The 14,786-nt window shown below is 40.2% G+C and overlaps 1 protein-coding gene across 3 annotated transcripts in view; it reads left to right on the top strand.

Moving 5' to 3' along the window:
* ACOX1 (acyl-CoA oxidase 1) overlaps window positions 1–9,699 on the top strand; it is a 48,990-nt gene extending 39,291 nt beyond the window's left edge. For all 3 annotated transcript variants that reach the window (XM_060202788.1, XM_060202789.1, XM_060202790.1), the window contains exon 14: window positions 7,460–9,699. In XM_060202788.1, coding sequence (XP_060058771.1) covers window positions 7,460–7,510 — 51 coding nt within the window. In that variant the 3' untranslated portion in view covers window positions 7,511–9,699. The remainder of the gene's footprint in view (window positions 1–7,459) is intronic.
* The last annotated feature ends 5,087 nt before the right edge of the window (window positions 9,700–14,786 follow it).

The raw sequence follows: 14,786 nt of genomic DNA, 5'->3' as shown, positions 1-14,786 counted from the left end.
AAATGGATGCCAGGGGGAAGCAATTACAGAAGCCAGACCTTCCACCTTCTGCAACCCATAATGATCCTGAGCCTTGCTCCCAGAGGGATAGAGAATAGGAAAGCTATCAGGGGAGGGGGTGGGATATGGAGATTGGGTGGTGGGAATTGTGTGAAATTGTACCCTTCCTACCCTATGGTTTTGTTAATCCTTTCTTGAATAAAAAATTTTTTAAAAAATGGATGCCAGGATCAATGGAACAAATTTGAGAGCCCAGAAATAAGGCCCCACACATATACTCACCTAATACATGACGAAGGGGCCAAAGCCACTCAATAGGGAAAAGAAGGTCTCTTCAACAAATGGAGTTGCAACAATAAAACTGATCGTTAGAAAAATCAAATTGGGTGCAATACTCCAATTCCATTTCAGGTTCGACTTGTGTTTTCTTTTCTGATCCTGTTTTTCAACTTCTGCCTGAGAGTGAGATCATCCCATATTCATCCTTCTGTTTCTGACTTATTTCACTCAACATGATTTTTTCAAGGTCCATCCAAGATCGGCTGAAAATGTTGGTCACCATTTTTTACAGCTGAGTAGTATTCTATTGTGTATATAGACCACAACTTGCTCAGCCACTCATCTGTTGTTGGACACCTGGGTTGCTTCCAGGTTTTGGCTATTACAAATTGTGCTGCCAAGAACATATGTGTACACAGATCTTTTTGGATGGATGTGTTGGGTTCCTTAGGATATATCCCCAGGAGGGGAATTGCAGGGTCATAGGGTAGGTCCATTTCTAGCCTTCTGAGAGTTCTCCAGACTGTTCTCCACAGAGGTTGGACCAATTGACATTCCCACCAGCATTGTAGGAGGGTTCCTTTGACCCCACACCCTCTCCAGCATTTGCTGCTGTTCCCTTTTCTGATGTATGACATTCTCACAGGAGTGAAGTGATATCTCATTGTTGTCTTGATTTGCATTTCTCTGACAATCAGAGACTTGGAGCATTTTTTCATGTGTTTCTCGGCCTTTTGGATCTCTTCTGTGGTGAATATTCTGTCCGTGTCCTCTCCCCATTTTTGGATGGGATTATTTGTTGTCTTGTTGTTGAGTCTGGCAAGCTCTTTATATATGTTGGTTATGAAACTCTTATCTGATGTGTGACATGTAAAGATCTTCTCCTATTCTGTGAGGGGTCTCTTGGTTTGGGTAGTGGTTTCTTTTGCTGTGAAGAAGCTTTTTAATTTGATGTAGTCCCATAGGTTTATACTTGCCTTAGTCTTCTTTGTAATTGGATTCGTTTCATTGAAAATGTCTTTAAAATTTATGCGGAAAAAAGTTCTGCCAATATTTTCCTCTAAGTATTTGATAGTTTGTGGTCTAACATCCAAGTCCTTGATCCACTTGGAATTTACTTTTGTATTCGGTGAAATACAGTGATTCAGTTTCATTCTTCTGCATGTTTCAACCCATTGTTTCCAACACCATTTGTTGAAGAGACTGTGCTTCCCCCATGTAATAGTCTGGGCCCCTTTGTCAAAGATTAGATGTCCATAGGTGTGGGGCCTCATTTCTGGGCTCTCAATTCTTTTTTTTTTTTTTTTTTCCTCCTCCAGGGTTATTGCTGGGCTCAGTGCCTGCACCATGAATCCACCACTCCTGGAGGCCATCTTTTTACCCCTTTTTGTTGCCCTTGTTGTAGCTTCGTTGTGGTTATTATTATTGCCCTTGTTGACGCAATTCGTTGTTGGATAGGACATAGAGAAATGGAGAGAGGAGGGGAAGACAGAGAAGGGGAGAGAAAGATAGACACCTGCAGACCTGCTTCATCGCCTGTGAAGCGACTTCCCTGCAGGTGGGGAGCCGGGGGCTCGAACTGGATCCTTATGCCGGTCCCTGCGCTTTGCGCCACATGCGCTTAACCCACTGCACCACCGCCCGACCCCCACTGGGCTCTCAATTCTATTCCACTGGTCAGTGTGTCTATTCATGTTCCAGTACCAAGCAGTTTTGATGACAATGGCCCTATAATACAGTTTGAGATCTGGGAGTGTGATGCCTCCAGTTCTGTTCTTTTTTTCTCAAGATTGTTTTGGCAATTCTAGGTCTTTTCTGGTTCCAGATAAACATTTGTAGCATTTTTTCTATTCTCCTAAAAAATGTGCTTGGGATCTTGATTGGGATAGCATTAAATTTGTAGATGGCTCTGGGTAATATATTCATTTTGATGATGTTAATTCTTCCAACCCATGAACATGGAATATCTTTCCACTTCTTTGTGTCTTTTTCAATTTCCTTGAGTAGTGACTCATAATTTTCAGTATACAAGTCTTTCACTTCTTTGGTTAGGCTTACTCCTAGATATTTTATTGTTTTTGTTGCTATAGAAAAAGGAACTGATTTCTGGATTTCAATTTCTTCTAACTTAGTGTTTGCATAGAGGAATGCCACTGACTTTTGAATGTTAATTTTATAGCCTGACACATTACTGTATTGCCGGATGATTTCCAAAAGCTTCTTGCTGGATTCCTTAGGTTTTTCCATGTATACTATCATGTCATCTGCAAATAAGGAGAGTTTGACTTCTTCTCTTCCAATCTGTATGCCTTTAATTCCTTGCTCCTGCCTGATTGCTATGGCAAGAACTTCCAACACTATGTTGAATAGTAATGGTGATAGTGAGCAGCCCTGTCTAGTACCTGATCTGAGGGGAAATGCTTCCAGTTTTTCACCATTGAGTATGATGTTGGCTGTAGGTTTGCTATATATAGACTCCACTATCTTGAGGAATTTTCCATCTATTCCCATTTTTTGTAGTGTTTTGATCATAAAGGGATGTTGGATTTTGTCAAAGGCTTTCTCTGCATCTATTGATATGACCATGTGGTTTTTGGTCTTGCTTTTGTTGATGTGGTGAATCACATTGATTGATTTATGTATATTAAACCAACCTTGCATGCCTGGGATAAACCCCACTAGGTCATGATGAACAATCTTTTTGATATACTGCTGTATCCGGTTGGTTAGAATTTTGTTCAATATTTTCGCATCTATGTTCATCAGAGATATTGGTCTGTAGTTTTCTTTTTTGGTTATGTCCCTGTCTGCTTTTGGTATCAGGGTGATGTTGGCTTCATAGAAGCTGGCAGGGAGTATTCCAGTGTCTTCAATCTTCTGGAAGATTTTTAAAAGTAGAGGTATTAGTTCTTCTTTGAAAGTTTTGTAGAATTCATTTGTAAAACCATCTGGTCCAGGACTTTTATTTTGGGGGAGATTTTTGATAACTGTTTCAATTTCATTAGCTGTGATGGGCCTGTTCATGTTATCCACTTCCTCTTTACTTAGTTTTGGAAGTTGGTAGGTTTCTAGGAAATCATCCATTTCTTCCAGGTTCTCTAGCTTGGTGGCATATAGTTGTTCATAGAAGCCTCGCATGATATGTTGAATTTCTGCGGAGTCTGTTGTGATATCTCCTCTTTCATTTACTATCCGATTTATTTGGGTCTTCTCCCTTTTTTGTTTTGTGAGTCTGGCTAAAGGTTTGTCGATTTTGTTTACTCTTTCGAAGAACCAACATTTACTTTCATTGATCTTTTGTATGGTTTTCCTATTCTCAATGTTATTTATTTCTGCCCTAACTTTAGTGATTTCTGTCCTTCTGGTTGCTTTAGGATTCCTTTATTGTTCTTCTTCTAGGTCTTTTAGATGTGCAATCAGGCTGTTTATTTGTGCCTTTTCTTGTTTCCTAATGTGTGCTTGTATAGCTATGAACTTCCCTCTTAGGACTGCTTTAGCTGTGTCCCAAATATTTTGATAGTTTGTGTCTTCATTTTCATTGAAGTCTCGAAACATTTTGATTTCTTCCTTGATTTCCTCTTTGACCCAGAAGTTGTTAAGAAGTGTACTATTGAGCTTCCACATTTTGGGACTATTACTAATCTTTTGTTGATTGTTAAGTGTTAGTTTAATTCCACTGTGGTCTGAGAAGATGCTTGGGATGATTCAACGCTCTTGAATTTGCTGATGCTGTCTTTGTGGCCTAACATATGGTCTATCCTTGAGAATGACCCATGTGGATTTGAGTAAAATGTGTATTCCAGTTTCTTGGGATGAATGATTCTGAAAATGTCCAATAGTTCTAGTTTATCTATCTCTTCATTTAGCTCCCTTATGTCTTAATTGATTTTCTGCCTGGATGAGCTGTCAAGTTGAGATAGTGGGGTGTTGAAGTCCCCTACTATGATTGTGTTACTGTTAATATATTGCTGTAGCTCTTTCAGTAGAAGTTTGATGTGTTTAGATGGCTTCTCATTGGGTGCATAGATGTTAATAATTGTTAAGTCCTCTTGATTGACTGATCCTCTGAGCATCAAGTAGTGTCCATTCCTTTCTTTTTTAATCTTATCTATTTTAAAGTCTATCGTGTCAGATATGAGAATAGCTGTTCCTGCCCTTTTTTGTGGGCCATTGGCTTGTATGATAGTTTTCCATCCTTTCACTTCAAGTCTGTGTTTGTCTTGTTGAGTTAGGTGGGTTTCCTGTAGACAGCATATTGTTGGGTTGTGTTTTCTGATCCATCTTCCTTCTCTGTGTCTTTTAATAGGTGAATTCAGGCCATTGACATTTATTGATATCAAAGATTAAAGATATTTTAATGCTATTCTTGTAGAGTTTTAGAGTGTTTTGATATATGTCCTATTTGTGGTGATCTGGTTGTTTATAGGAGAGCTTTCTGAACTTCTTTCAGGGCAGGCTTGGTGATGGTTGCTTCCTTCAACTGTTGCTTGTCTGAGAAGGTTTTGATGCTTCCATCTAGTCTGAATGACAGTCTAGCAGGATATAGTATTCTTGGCTGAAAGCCTTTCTCATTGAGCACTCGATAGATATCTTGCCATTCTCTTCTTGGCCTGTAGTGTTTGTATGGAGAAGTCTGCTGCTAATCTTATGGGTTTTCCTTTGTAGGTGACTCTTTGTTTTTCTCTTGCAGCCTTGAGGATCCTTTCTTTATCCTTATTCCTTTCCATTCTAAGTATGACATGTCTTGGTGTCTTTAGGTCTGGGTTAATTCTGTTTGGGACCCTCTGGGCTTCTTGAATCTTTCTGTCTTTGATGTTGTCTAGACTAGAGAAGTTTTCAGCTACTATGGCCTGGAAAATGCTTTCTTCCTCTCCTTCTCTTTCTTCCTCTGGTATGCCAATAATGCGTATATTGTTTCTTTTGAAGTCATCCCATAGGACTCTGTTGTTGTTTTCAGCATCTCTTAATCTGTTTTTGAGATCTCTTACTTCTTTTTTAGTTGTCTCTAATTCATCCTCAATCTTGCTAATTCTGTCTTCAGCCTCATAGATTCTATTCTCTCAGCCCTCTACTGTTTTCTGGAGTTCATCGATTTTGTTGCCCTGCTCTGATACTGTTTTAGCTTGTTCAGCTAGTTGCCTTCTTAGCTCAGCGATTTCAGCTTTCAGCTCTCTAATAACCATGAGATAATTAGTATTTTCTTCCATATTCTCATTTGTTGTTCCTGAATTTCTGATTACAATTTTTTCACATTCTTTACTCGCTCCTGTTATTATTTCCTTAGCTAATGTTTGGATGTTGAACTTGTTATTTTGTGCTTCACCTGGAGGACTTTTAGCTGGACTCTTGTCCTGGTTTGATTCTCCAATATTTTTTCTTGTTGTTTTAACCATTTTATATATTATGTTATGAGTTCCCTTTATCAGTACTTTTCAAATTATTGATCACTATTGCCTGGATTGACTTGTGTCTAAGTAAGTTAATTAAAGGGTTCACAGTGGTGGAAGTTAACAGTTATTTCAATCCCTGAGTTGGAGCTCAGTGGTGTAAAAGCCTCTTTTTTTTTTTTTTCCTTCCCTGTAGGTTATGGGAGCCTGAGGGCTTTAAACTATCAATAGGCTTCTTAGCTTAATCACTGACTTCTGACCAAGAGATAAAGCAGGGTGTGGCAGAGATAATCCAGTGGTTATGCAAAGAGACTTTCACAGCCCCTCAGCTATGCCACCAAGGTATAGGTCTTCTGATCTCTGGTTAGATCTCTGTCCCCTGGTGTCCCTTCCTGTTGCTGCTCCAGATTCTGAGGGTAGTAGCAATGGAGACTCAGAGTTGTACTTGTTGAGTCTCTGGGGAGTCCTCTCCTCCCTTAAGCTGTCCCCTTGTTGGTGGAGCAGACTGGAGGTGGTGTCTCAACTGATAAACTGCTGAACTGTTAGCAGTCACTTAATCTCTCTTTAGGCCCCTCTCTCCTCTCTGTCACCAGCCACACGTGTTTGTACTCACAGGTGATTTACTGGGTTTCTGTGGTCATTCTAGTCCTGTCTTGTTTCGGTCCGGGTGGTCTCCTTTGGTATTCCTAGTTGATCCTGGAGAGGAGAGGAGAGAAGAGAAAGTAATCTGCTGCTCGTAGCTCCGCCTCCGGAAGTCGAATCTCTCTCCTTTTTTAAATAAATAAATCTTTCAGAAAAATAAAACATGACAGTAGTACCATCCACCCTTCCATGTCCAAAGAGCCCCAGTTGGCTATTGTTACTAATTTTTGCTTAATAATTTCTTTGTATTAATACAAATAAGGTCCAGGCCATTTCTCTTTTAAATGTCTGTTTTATCTTTTCTCATTTTTATTAGTGATTTGGTAATGGTTTACAAAATTATATCAGAAGTATAGTTTGACACCATACCCACCACCAGAGTTTTGTGCGCACCCCCATAACCAACATAGTTGTCAATTCTAAGATAGTTGCTTTTTTTCTTATTTTGCAAGTTTGTGTAATTTAATTATATTTCCACATCTGTGTGAAACTATTGTTTGACTGTCTGTCACATCTTATTTCACTAAGCATACTGACTTCCAGTTCCATCTGCTTTGTCCCAAAGGATATAATACCACTTTTTTTTTAATTGGGTAGCATTCCATTGAGTGTATATCCCTTAATTATCCAGTCACCTGTTGGTGGGCATGTAGGTTGTTTTCATATCTTGGCAATGGTGAGTAATGGAACTGTGAACAAGGGGTACATATGTCCCTTCAAATTAGTTAAAAACTAGTTGTGGGGCCAGGCGGTGGCACACCTGGCTAATTGCTCACATAACAGTGTGCAAGAACTCAGGTTCAAGCCCCTGGTCCCCACCTGCATAGGGGAAACTTCACAAGCAGTGAAGCAGGGCTGCAGATGTCTCTGTTTCTGTGTCTTTCTACCTCTCTCTCCTCTTCCCCTCAAGTTCTCTGTCTCTATCCAATAATAAATAAATAAAATTATTTTTAAAAAAACTGGTTGTATTGTTATGTAGAAAACTGAGAAATGTTATGCATGTACATATTGTTACTCATGTACTATTGTATTTACTGTCGAATGTAAAACATTAATCCCCAATAAAGAAATGAAAAAAAAAAAAAAACCTAGTCTGCTAGTTTATAGTGCAAACTCCTCACCAGTAATCTCTTCTCTTCCCTTCCATAAAGGTCCATGAATCTTACTACAAGCACCTGAAGCCACTGCAGTCTAAGCTCTGAAGAGTCCTGATGTATTGTGCTCCAGAAGACAGCTCTATTCTGTTTCCTTCCCTTCTACCTGTCACACAGATCTTCCTGGAATCTTATCAAATTTAGAAAGCTTTAGAGCAAATGAAAAAGAAAAAACGACCCCTTTCCTCTTTTTATAAATGAAGAAAATGATGAACAGATTTCAGAGATTAAATGAAAAAAATCAGATGTGTTTTTAAGTGCAATTAACACTGAAAGGGAGCTGCTAAGCATAAAAGAAGCTTTCAGAAATGCAGTATGACTTCCTTTTGTGATACTACTGATCCTGTAGGCCATAACTTTTGATAATTAGCAGAACTTAACTACTAAGTAGTTCATTATTTTCACACCTCAGTTGCTGAGCAGTGGGTATACGTGTTAAGGAAAGGTATTTTTTAAATGATGTAGAACCTTCCAAGCTTTCCTGCTATATGCCCTACCTCTCCAGCCATGGGAAGCAGCCAAAAAGCAGGACTGCCAAAAAGGATTTGTGAGAAAAACTAATCAGGAAGCTTTTTTTTTTTTTTTTTTTAAATAGGACAGAGAGAAATTGAGAAGGAAGGGGAAAAAAGAGAGAGACACCCGCAGCCCTGCTTCACTGCCTAGGGAGCTTCCCCTTTGCAAATGGAGACTGGAGACTTGAGCTTGGATCCTTGCACATTAGGTAATGTGTGCTCTGCAGGGTGTGCCACTGCCCAGCCCCTAATCAGGAAATTTAATATGAGTGGATTTGTGCTTGACACAGTTTCTGACTATTGACTCTCCTTTGCCAGTGTATAGTTCCCATGTCCTTATTCATAGTATTGTTTTTCTAATAACAAAGATTTTCTTTAGAACAGGCCTACCACAGGATCATTGTTTATTGTAATTAGAAATTAGTCTTCCATTTGAGAAAACCCTGAAATTGTCTCACCAGAAGCACTGCAACTCATTTAGCCCTCAGTTTCCTGGGGAAGAGTTAGGAAGCCAAGTCATCTCTACATATTAGTGTTTTGACAGTTGACGGGACTTTAATCAAGGATTAAAGTTTGATTTGATTTCCCTTCTTCCTCTATAGAAAAAAGAAAGAGAGAGAGAGAGAGAATTCCTTCTTAGAGTAAGTATAAGGTAAAAACACCAGTTTTGGTTACTGTAACTTTGGTGACTATGTGAATTGGATTTTATGGGACAACTTAGTCTTTAATCTTGGCATAAGTCATTAAAGAAACTTTGCATTTACAGTATTTAGCATTAAAAAATTAAAACTATACTAAAAAATCACCTCTTACACCCAGAAATAACACAGAAAAAACTTTTAGAAAAGTATGTGTTCTGATTTCTGGCTCCAAAAATAATCATTGAAACTTTAGCTAGGGAATAAATGAAAATTCCATAGAATCTACTCCGTATTGTATACTGACTTTGTTTTCAGTCTGTTTCTAGGAGCTTTATTTGAATTGTGAAATTGTCCTTTTCAGCTGAAATTTAACTTACACAGCCATTCTATGTTTAAGGGTTACCTCTTAATTATTCTTAGAATCAACGTTAAACAACACAACACTTGCTTTTTTTAAAGACCTGTTGAATGTGTCTAAACATCTGTCTTTAGCAACCAGTTCTAAAATCAGTCTTGAAAATGTAATATAACTCAGCAGAAATGTAACTCATATCTTGAACGCTATCATGAAATATGTCCCAGATCAACTGGCAATGCAACAAAACCCAGCTAAATACTATCTAATGTAAGTCTTAATCTCTCTCTCTCTAGGAGAACTAGTTGGTAATTGTATTAACATTGATGTGAAAAAACATTCTGTTAACCTCATTTAGATATATCTTGACAGTAGTTCAGGTTCTGGAAATAAAAAAGTAAATTTAAATTGTTTGGTGACCTGTCAAATGTAGAATTATTTCAAAATTAGTAATTAAATACTTTTTTCATCCTTGAAATTTGGGGTCAGAATCTGCAGATGTTCAAGATGATGAATCCAGCTGAATAGACCTGGGATCTGTCTTAGCAGTTTGTAGGTAATACAGAGTCACCTTCAGTATAGCACCTTGGGTTTTACTTTAAAGCTATGAAGAAAACTAACTGTCGTATTTGAGACTATCTTTATTAGCTTTGAGTAACTTGTCTTGAACCTTAGTCAATGTAATCAAAGAATAAAGATGAATAAAACCTCACTGATTTGTACAATTAAGACAGTGCTGCATAATTTAAATACACTTAAATTATGAGGAATGTTCAAACATAAGTGTATTAAGTTGAGGTAAAAACATGAACATTACCTGATAGAGAATGTACACCTCACTGTGTGTGAGTCCCTTGGTTTGAACCCCACCATCACATGGAAGTGCCTACCATAGAGCACCTGGGGTGCTCCGAAGATGATAGACCAGTTCTCAGGTGTCTCTTCTCTGTCCCTTACTCACTCCTCCCTCCCTCCTTCTTTCCCTTTCTCCCTCTCTTTCTTTCTCTCAAAGAAATAATGAAATAATTGTGCCAGAGGCCACTCAGTGTTACCATCTATGTCTGAAACCCTGCATCTCTTAATCTCTTTTTGAGGTCTCTTACTTCTTCTTTAGTTGTCTCTAATTCATCCTCAATCTTGCTAATTCTGTCTTCAGCCTCATTGATTCTATTCTCTCTGCCCTCTACTGCTTTCTGGAGTTCATCTATTTTGTTGCCCTGCTCTGATACTTTTTTAGCTTGTTCAGCTAGTTGCCTTCTTAGCTCAGCAATTTCAGCTTTCAGCTCTCTAATAACCATGAGATTATTAGAATTGTCTTCCATATTCTCATTTGTTGTTCCTGCAGTTCTGATTACAATTTTTTCACATTCTTTACTCACTCCTGTGATTATTTCCTTAGCTAATGTTTGGATGTTGAACTCGTTGTTTTGTGCTTCGCCCTCTGGAGGACTTTTAGCTGGACTCTTGTCCTGGTTCGAGTCTCCAATATTTTTTCTTGTTGTTTTAACCATTTTATATAAGTTAACAGTTTTTTCAATCCCTGAGTTGGAGTTCAGTGGTGTAAAAGCCTTTTTTTTTTCCCCCTGTAGGCTATGGGAGCCTGAGGGCTTTTAAACTATCAATAGGCTTCTTGGCTTAATCACTGACTCCTGACCAAGAGATAAAGCAGGGTGTGGCAGAGATACTCCAGTGGTTATGCAAAGAGACTTTCACAGCCCCTCAGCTATGCCACCGAGAGGCATAGGTCTTCTCCTGAGTTTCCCGGTCAGATCTCTGTACCCTGGTGTCCCTCCCTGTTTCTGCTCCAGACTCTGAGGGCAGTAGCAATGGAGACTCAGAGTTGTACTTGGTGAGTCTCTGGGGAGCCTCCTCCTCCCTTCAGCTGTCCCCTTGTTGTGGAGCAGACTGGAGGTGGTGTCTCCACTGACAAACTGTAGAACTAAGTAGCCACTTAAACTCTCCTTAGGCCCCTCTCTCCTCTCTGTCACCAGCCACGCGTGTTTGTACTCACGGGTGATTTACTGGGTTTCTGTGGTCATTCTAGTCCTGTTTTGTTTCGGTCCGGGTGGTCTCCTTTGGTATTCCTAGTTGATCCGGGAGTGGAGAGGAGAGGAGAGAAAGTGATCTGCTTCTCGTAGCTCCGCCTCCGGAAGTCGAATTATGTCTGAAACCCTGAACACTTCATTCCTTGATGCTGTGTTAAGGACTTTTAAAAAAAGATTTATTTTCAGGCTGGAGTGATAACATAATAGTTATGCAAAAACTATCATGCCTGAGGCTCTGAGGTCTCAGGTTCAGTCCCCAACACCATCAGAAACTAGAACTGAGCAGTGGTGTGTTTGTGTGTGTGTGTGTGTTTCTAGCTCTCATTAAAATATTTCCCAAAAAAATTATTTTATGGGAGTCAGGCGGTAGTGCAGCGGGTTAAGTGCACATGGCGTAAAGTGCAAGGACCTGAGTAAGAAACCCAGTTTGAGCCCCCAGCTCCCCACCTGCAAGGGAGTCGCTTCACAGGCAGTGAAGCAGGTCTGCAGGTGTCTCTCCCCCCTCTGTCTTCCCCTCCTCTCTCCATTTCTCTCTGTCCTATCCAACAACAGCAATAATAACTACAACAATAAAACGAGCAACAAAAAGAATAAATATAAAAAAACTTTTAAAAAATTATTACATATGGAAGAGTTTCACATGAGACAGTTTGAGGGAGACTGAAACTAGAGTGTCACTGTGGTGCATGCAGTGCTGAGGATGAATACAAGAGCCTCAGACATGTTAATGTTAAGTGGAGCAAGTAAGGAGGTAAAAGACAACTACAGAATGGTTTTACCCATATGAAACATACAGGGAATTGAACATACGACTGTGAAAAAACAAAAAGTCAACTTCTATCTCAGACTGGGAGAACTACAGTGGTTATGGGTATGGAGATTGAGATACATGGGAACAGGTGGTGGCACACCTGGTTGAGTGTACATGTTACAATGCGCCAGGGCCTGGGTTTGAGCCCCCATCCCCATCTATGGGGGGAAGCTTCGTGAGTGGTGCTGCAGGTGTCTCTCCCTCCCTATCCCTGATTTCAGTTTCTGGCTGTCTTTCTCCAATAAACAAATTTTGAAAAATATTGGGACACAGACCTTTGGTGACAGGGGTGGTGAAAAAAATTAAAAAGGAAGAGAAAAAGACAGACTAGTGGTCTGGGAGGTGGCACAGTGGCTAGTTTGGACTCTCAATCATGAGGTTCCCTGGCAGTACTTGTACCAGAGGAATGTCTGGTTCTTACTCTCCTGTCCTCATAAATGAGTGAGTGAGTGAAGAGAACAAGGGTTTACAGAATGAGAACAGGAAAGTTTAAAAAACAAAAGACTACTGTAAACCACTCCTCAAAAAATAAGTACAAATAGATAGGCGATCCCAGAATTCTCTAGGGAAGGAAAGTTCTCCACAGAAGAGCTGCTCAAGGTGAAGCGTGTACTGCAGGTTTCACTCCCTATCTACCCCTTCCACCTTGGTTTCATTCTGTCTCTAGCCAATAAATGAGTAAATTAAATGTATATTGGTGGTGTATTGCTTCTGTTAACACTAATATTTTCAGGACCTCTTATCTGTAGTTCATAATAGTAAACTTAAAAATATAAGGAAGTGGGCAGGGGTAGATAGCACTTTGGTTATGCAAAGACTCTCATGCCTGAGGCTTTGAAGTCCCAGGTTCAAGCCCCCACACTACCATAAGCCAGTGCTGATCACTGCTCTGGTTAAAAAAAAAAAAAAAAAAAAAGGAACCTTCTTGTTACCACATGTTGGACACTGCCCCAACCAGCAGGGCGGTGAACAGGGGCTAGGAACCAAAAAAAACTGGAATGAAAGGGACACGAGACACGAAGAATGACAGCAAGACAGGTTTCTGATCAAGCTGCAAAATTTTATTGTGTTCACAGGCATTATAAGGCTTTGGGGAAGGAGAGGGAATGCTGGAGGAGAGGGAGGGGGAGCAAACTTCAAAGCGGAATGTTCCTTGCAACAAATGGCGGAAACCAAACTGTGTGTTGACTCACTTGATTACTGATAAATGGTTTACCTGAGGGGAAGTGGCCTGCCCAGGGGGGAATTAACACTTGTCTCGAGGGCTTCCATTGTTTCAAAGCTTATCATCTATCAAGCAGAGAAATGGCTCCTGGCAGGACACCTGGAAATACCAAGGGCCTTTTGTTTGGTTGATTTTGATTTTGCCTTAAACTGCCATTGCTGTGGGCTGGGGAGGCAGAGCAGTAGGTAGGGTGCCAGGTTCTGATTCCTATCCAGGGCCCAACATATGCCAGAGTGGTGATCTGATCATCTTGTTAACAAATCTTTTCTTTTTCTTTTTTAAAGTTTGTTGCTTATCTCAATAAATCATAGTAAGTTTTGGAGTGATTTTAAGAATTCCAAATTATGGCCTGGGAGTTGGCAGAGTGACTAAATTGTTGGGGTCTCAAACAGGAGGTCCCTAATTCAATACCCAGCATTGAATGCACCAGAGTGCTGCTCTAGTCCTCTCTTCCTTTCTCTAGTAAGCCTTTTTTTAAAAATCTGAACCAGAGGGAGTCGGGCGGTAGCACAGTGGGTTAAGCGCAGATGGCGCAAAGCACAAAGACCAGCTTAAGGATCCCGGTTCGAACCCCCGGCTCCCCACCTGCAGCGGAGTCACTTCACAGGCGGTGAAGCAGGTCTGTAGGTGTCTGTCTCTCCCCTTCTCTGTCTTCTCCTCCTCTCTCCATTTCTCTCTGTACTAGCCAACAATAATTACAACAATAAAAAACAAGGGCAACAAAAGGGAATAAATAAATTAACTTAAAAATATCTGAACCAGATTGTCTTGCCACACAATACTGTTGCCTGTTTCATAGATTTAGGTAACAAATACATCATTGCCCACGTGGTATTCCTGCTACTACCGTCTGTAAACATTTGCAATTACTGTGGGTTCTAGGAAATGTATCTTTTTTTTTCCCTTACCTCTAGGATATGTATTCTGTGGCATATATTAACTGCCTTGTTACCTTTACCCCTTTGACTTATAGTTTAGGTTTGGTTCTTCACTTTTTTTTTGTCTTTCATTTTTTTACACCTGAATGTTCAGCTCTGACTGCTGGTAGGGCTGGGGATTGAATCTGGGACAGTTGATGCCTTTCTACATAAGCATTCCACTATCTCCTCAGCTCTTCATGTTCATGTTTCCCATCATTGGGGTGGGTGTACCAAGGTGGTGCATGGGGTCCAGAGCCTGTGAATGATGGTTGGATAGTATGTGACACGCCAGCTTGACTTTACTTGTAAAATTAAACCTGTAAGGGGCCGCGCTGTAGCGCAGCAGGTTAAATGCACATGGCACGAAGCACAAGGACCAGCGTAAGGATCCTGGTTCGAGCCCCCAGCTCCCCACCTGTGAGGGGTCGCTTCACAAGCAGTGAAGCAGGTCTGCAGGTGTCTATCTTTCCCCCTCTTTCTTCCTCTCCTCTCTCCATTTCTCTGTGCTATCCAACAACAAAACGACGGCAGAAACAACGATAATAATGATAAACAAGGTCAACAGAAGGAAAAAAAATAGCCTCCAGGAGCAGTGGAATCCTAGTGCAGGCACCAAGCCCCAGCAATCACCCTGAAGGCAAAACAAAAAAAATAAAAATATTTAATTGACACAAAATGTTTTTATTGGGTGACATTGGTGGCTTTCCTTCTGACTTTGCATCTTTCATTTTGAAAATGAAACAAAGGTCACATCCACTTCTGTAAATTTGGGGGTGTAGGCCAAATACATATTTAGGGGTTCACAAGTCAAACTC

The sequence above is a fragment of the Erinaceus europaeus genome, chromosome 12 (assembly GCF_950295315.1).
Source record: "Erinaceus europaeus chromosome 12, mEriEur2.1, whole genome shotgun sequence".
NCBI lineage: Eukaryota > Metazoa > Chordata > Mammalia > Eulipotyphla > Erinaceidae > Erinaceus > Erinaceus europaeus.
Note: the sequence above shows the minus strand (reverse complement) of the source record. Positions and strands in the feature narration are given on the sequence as shown.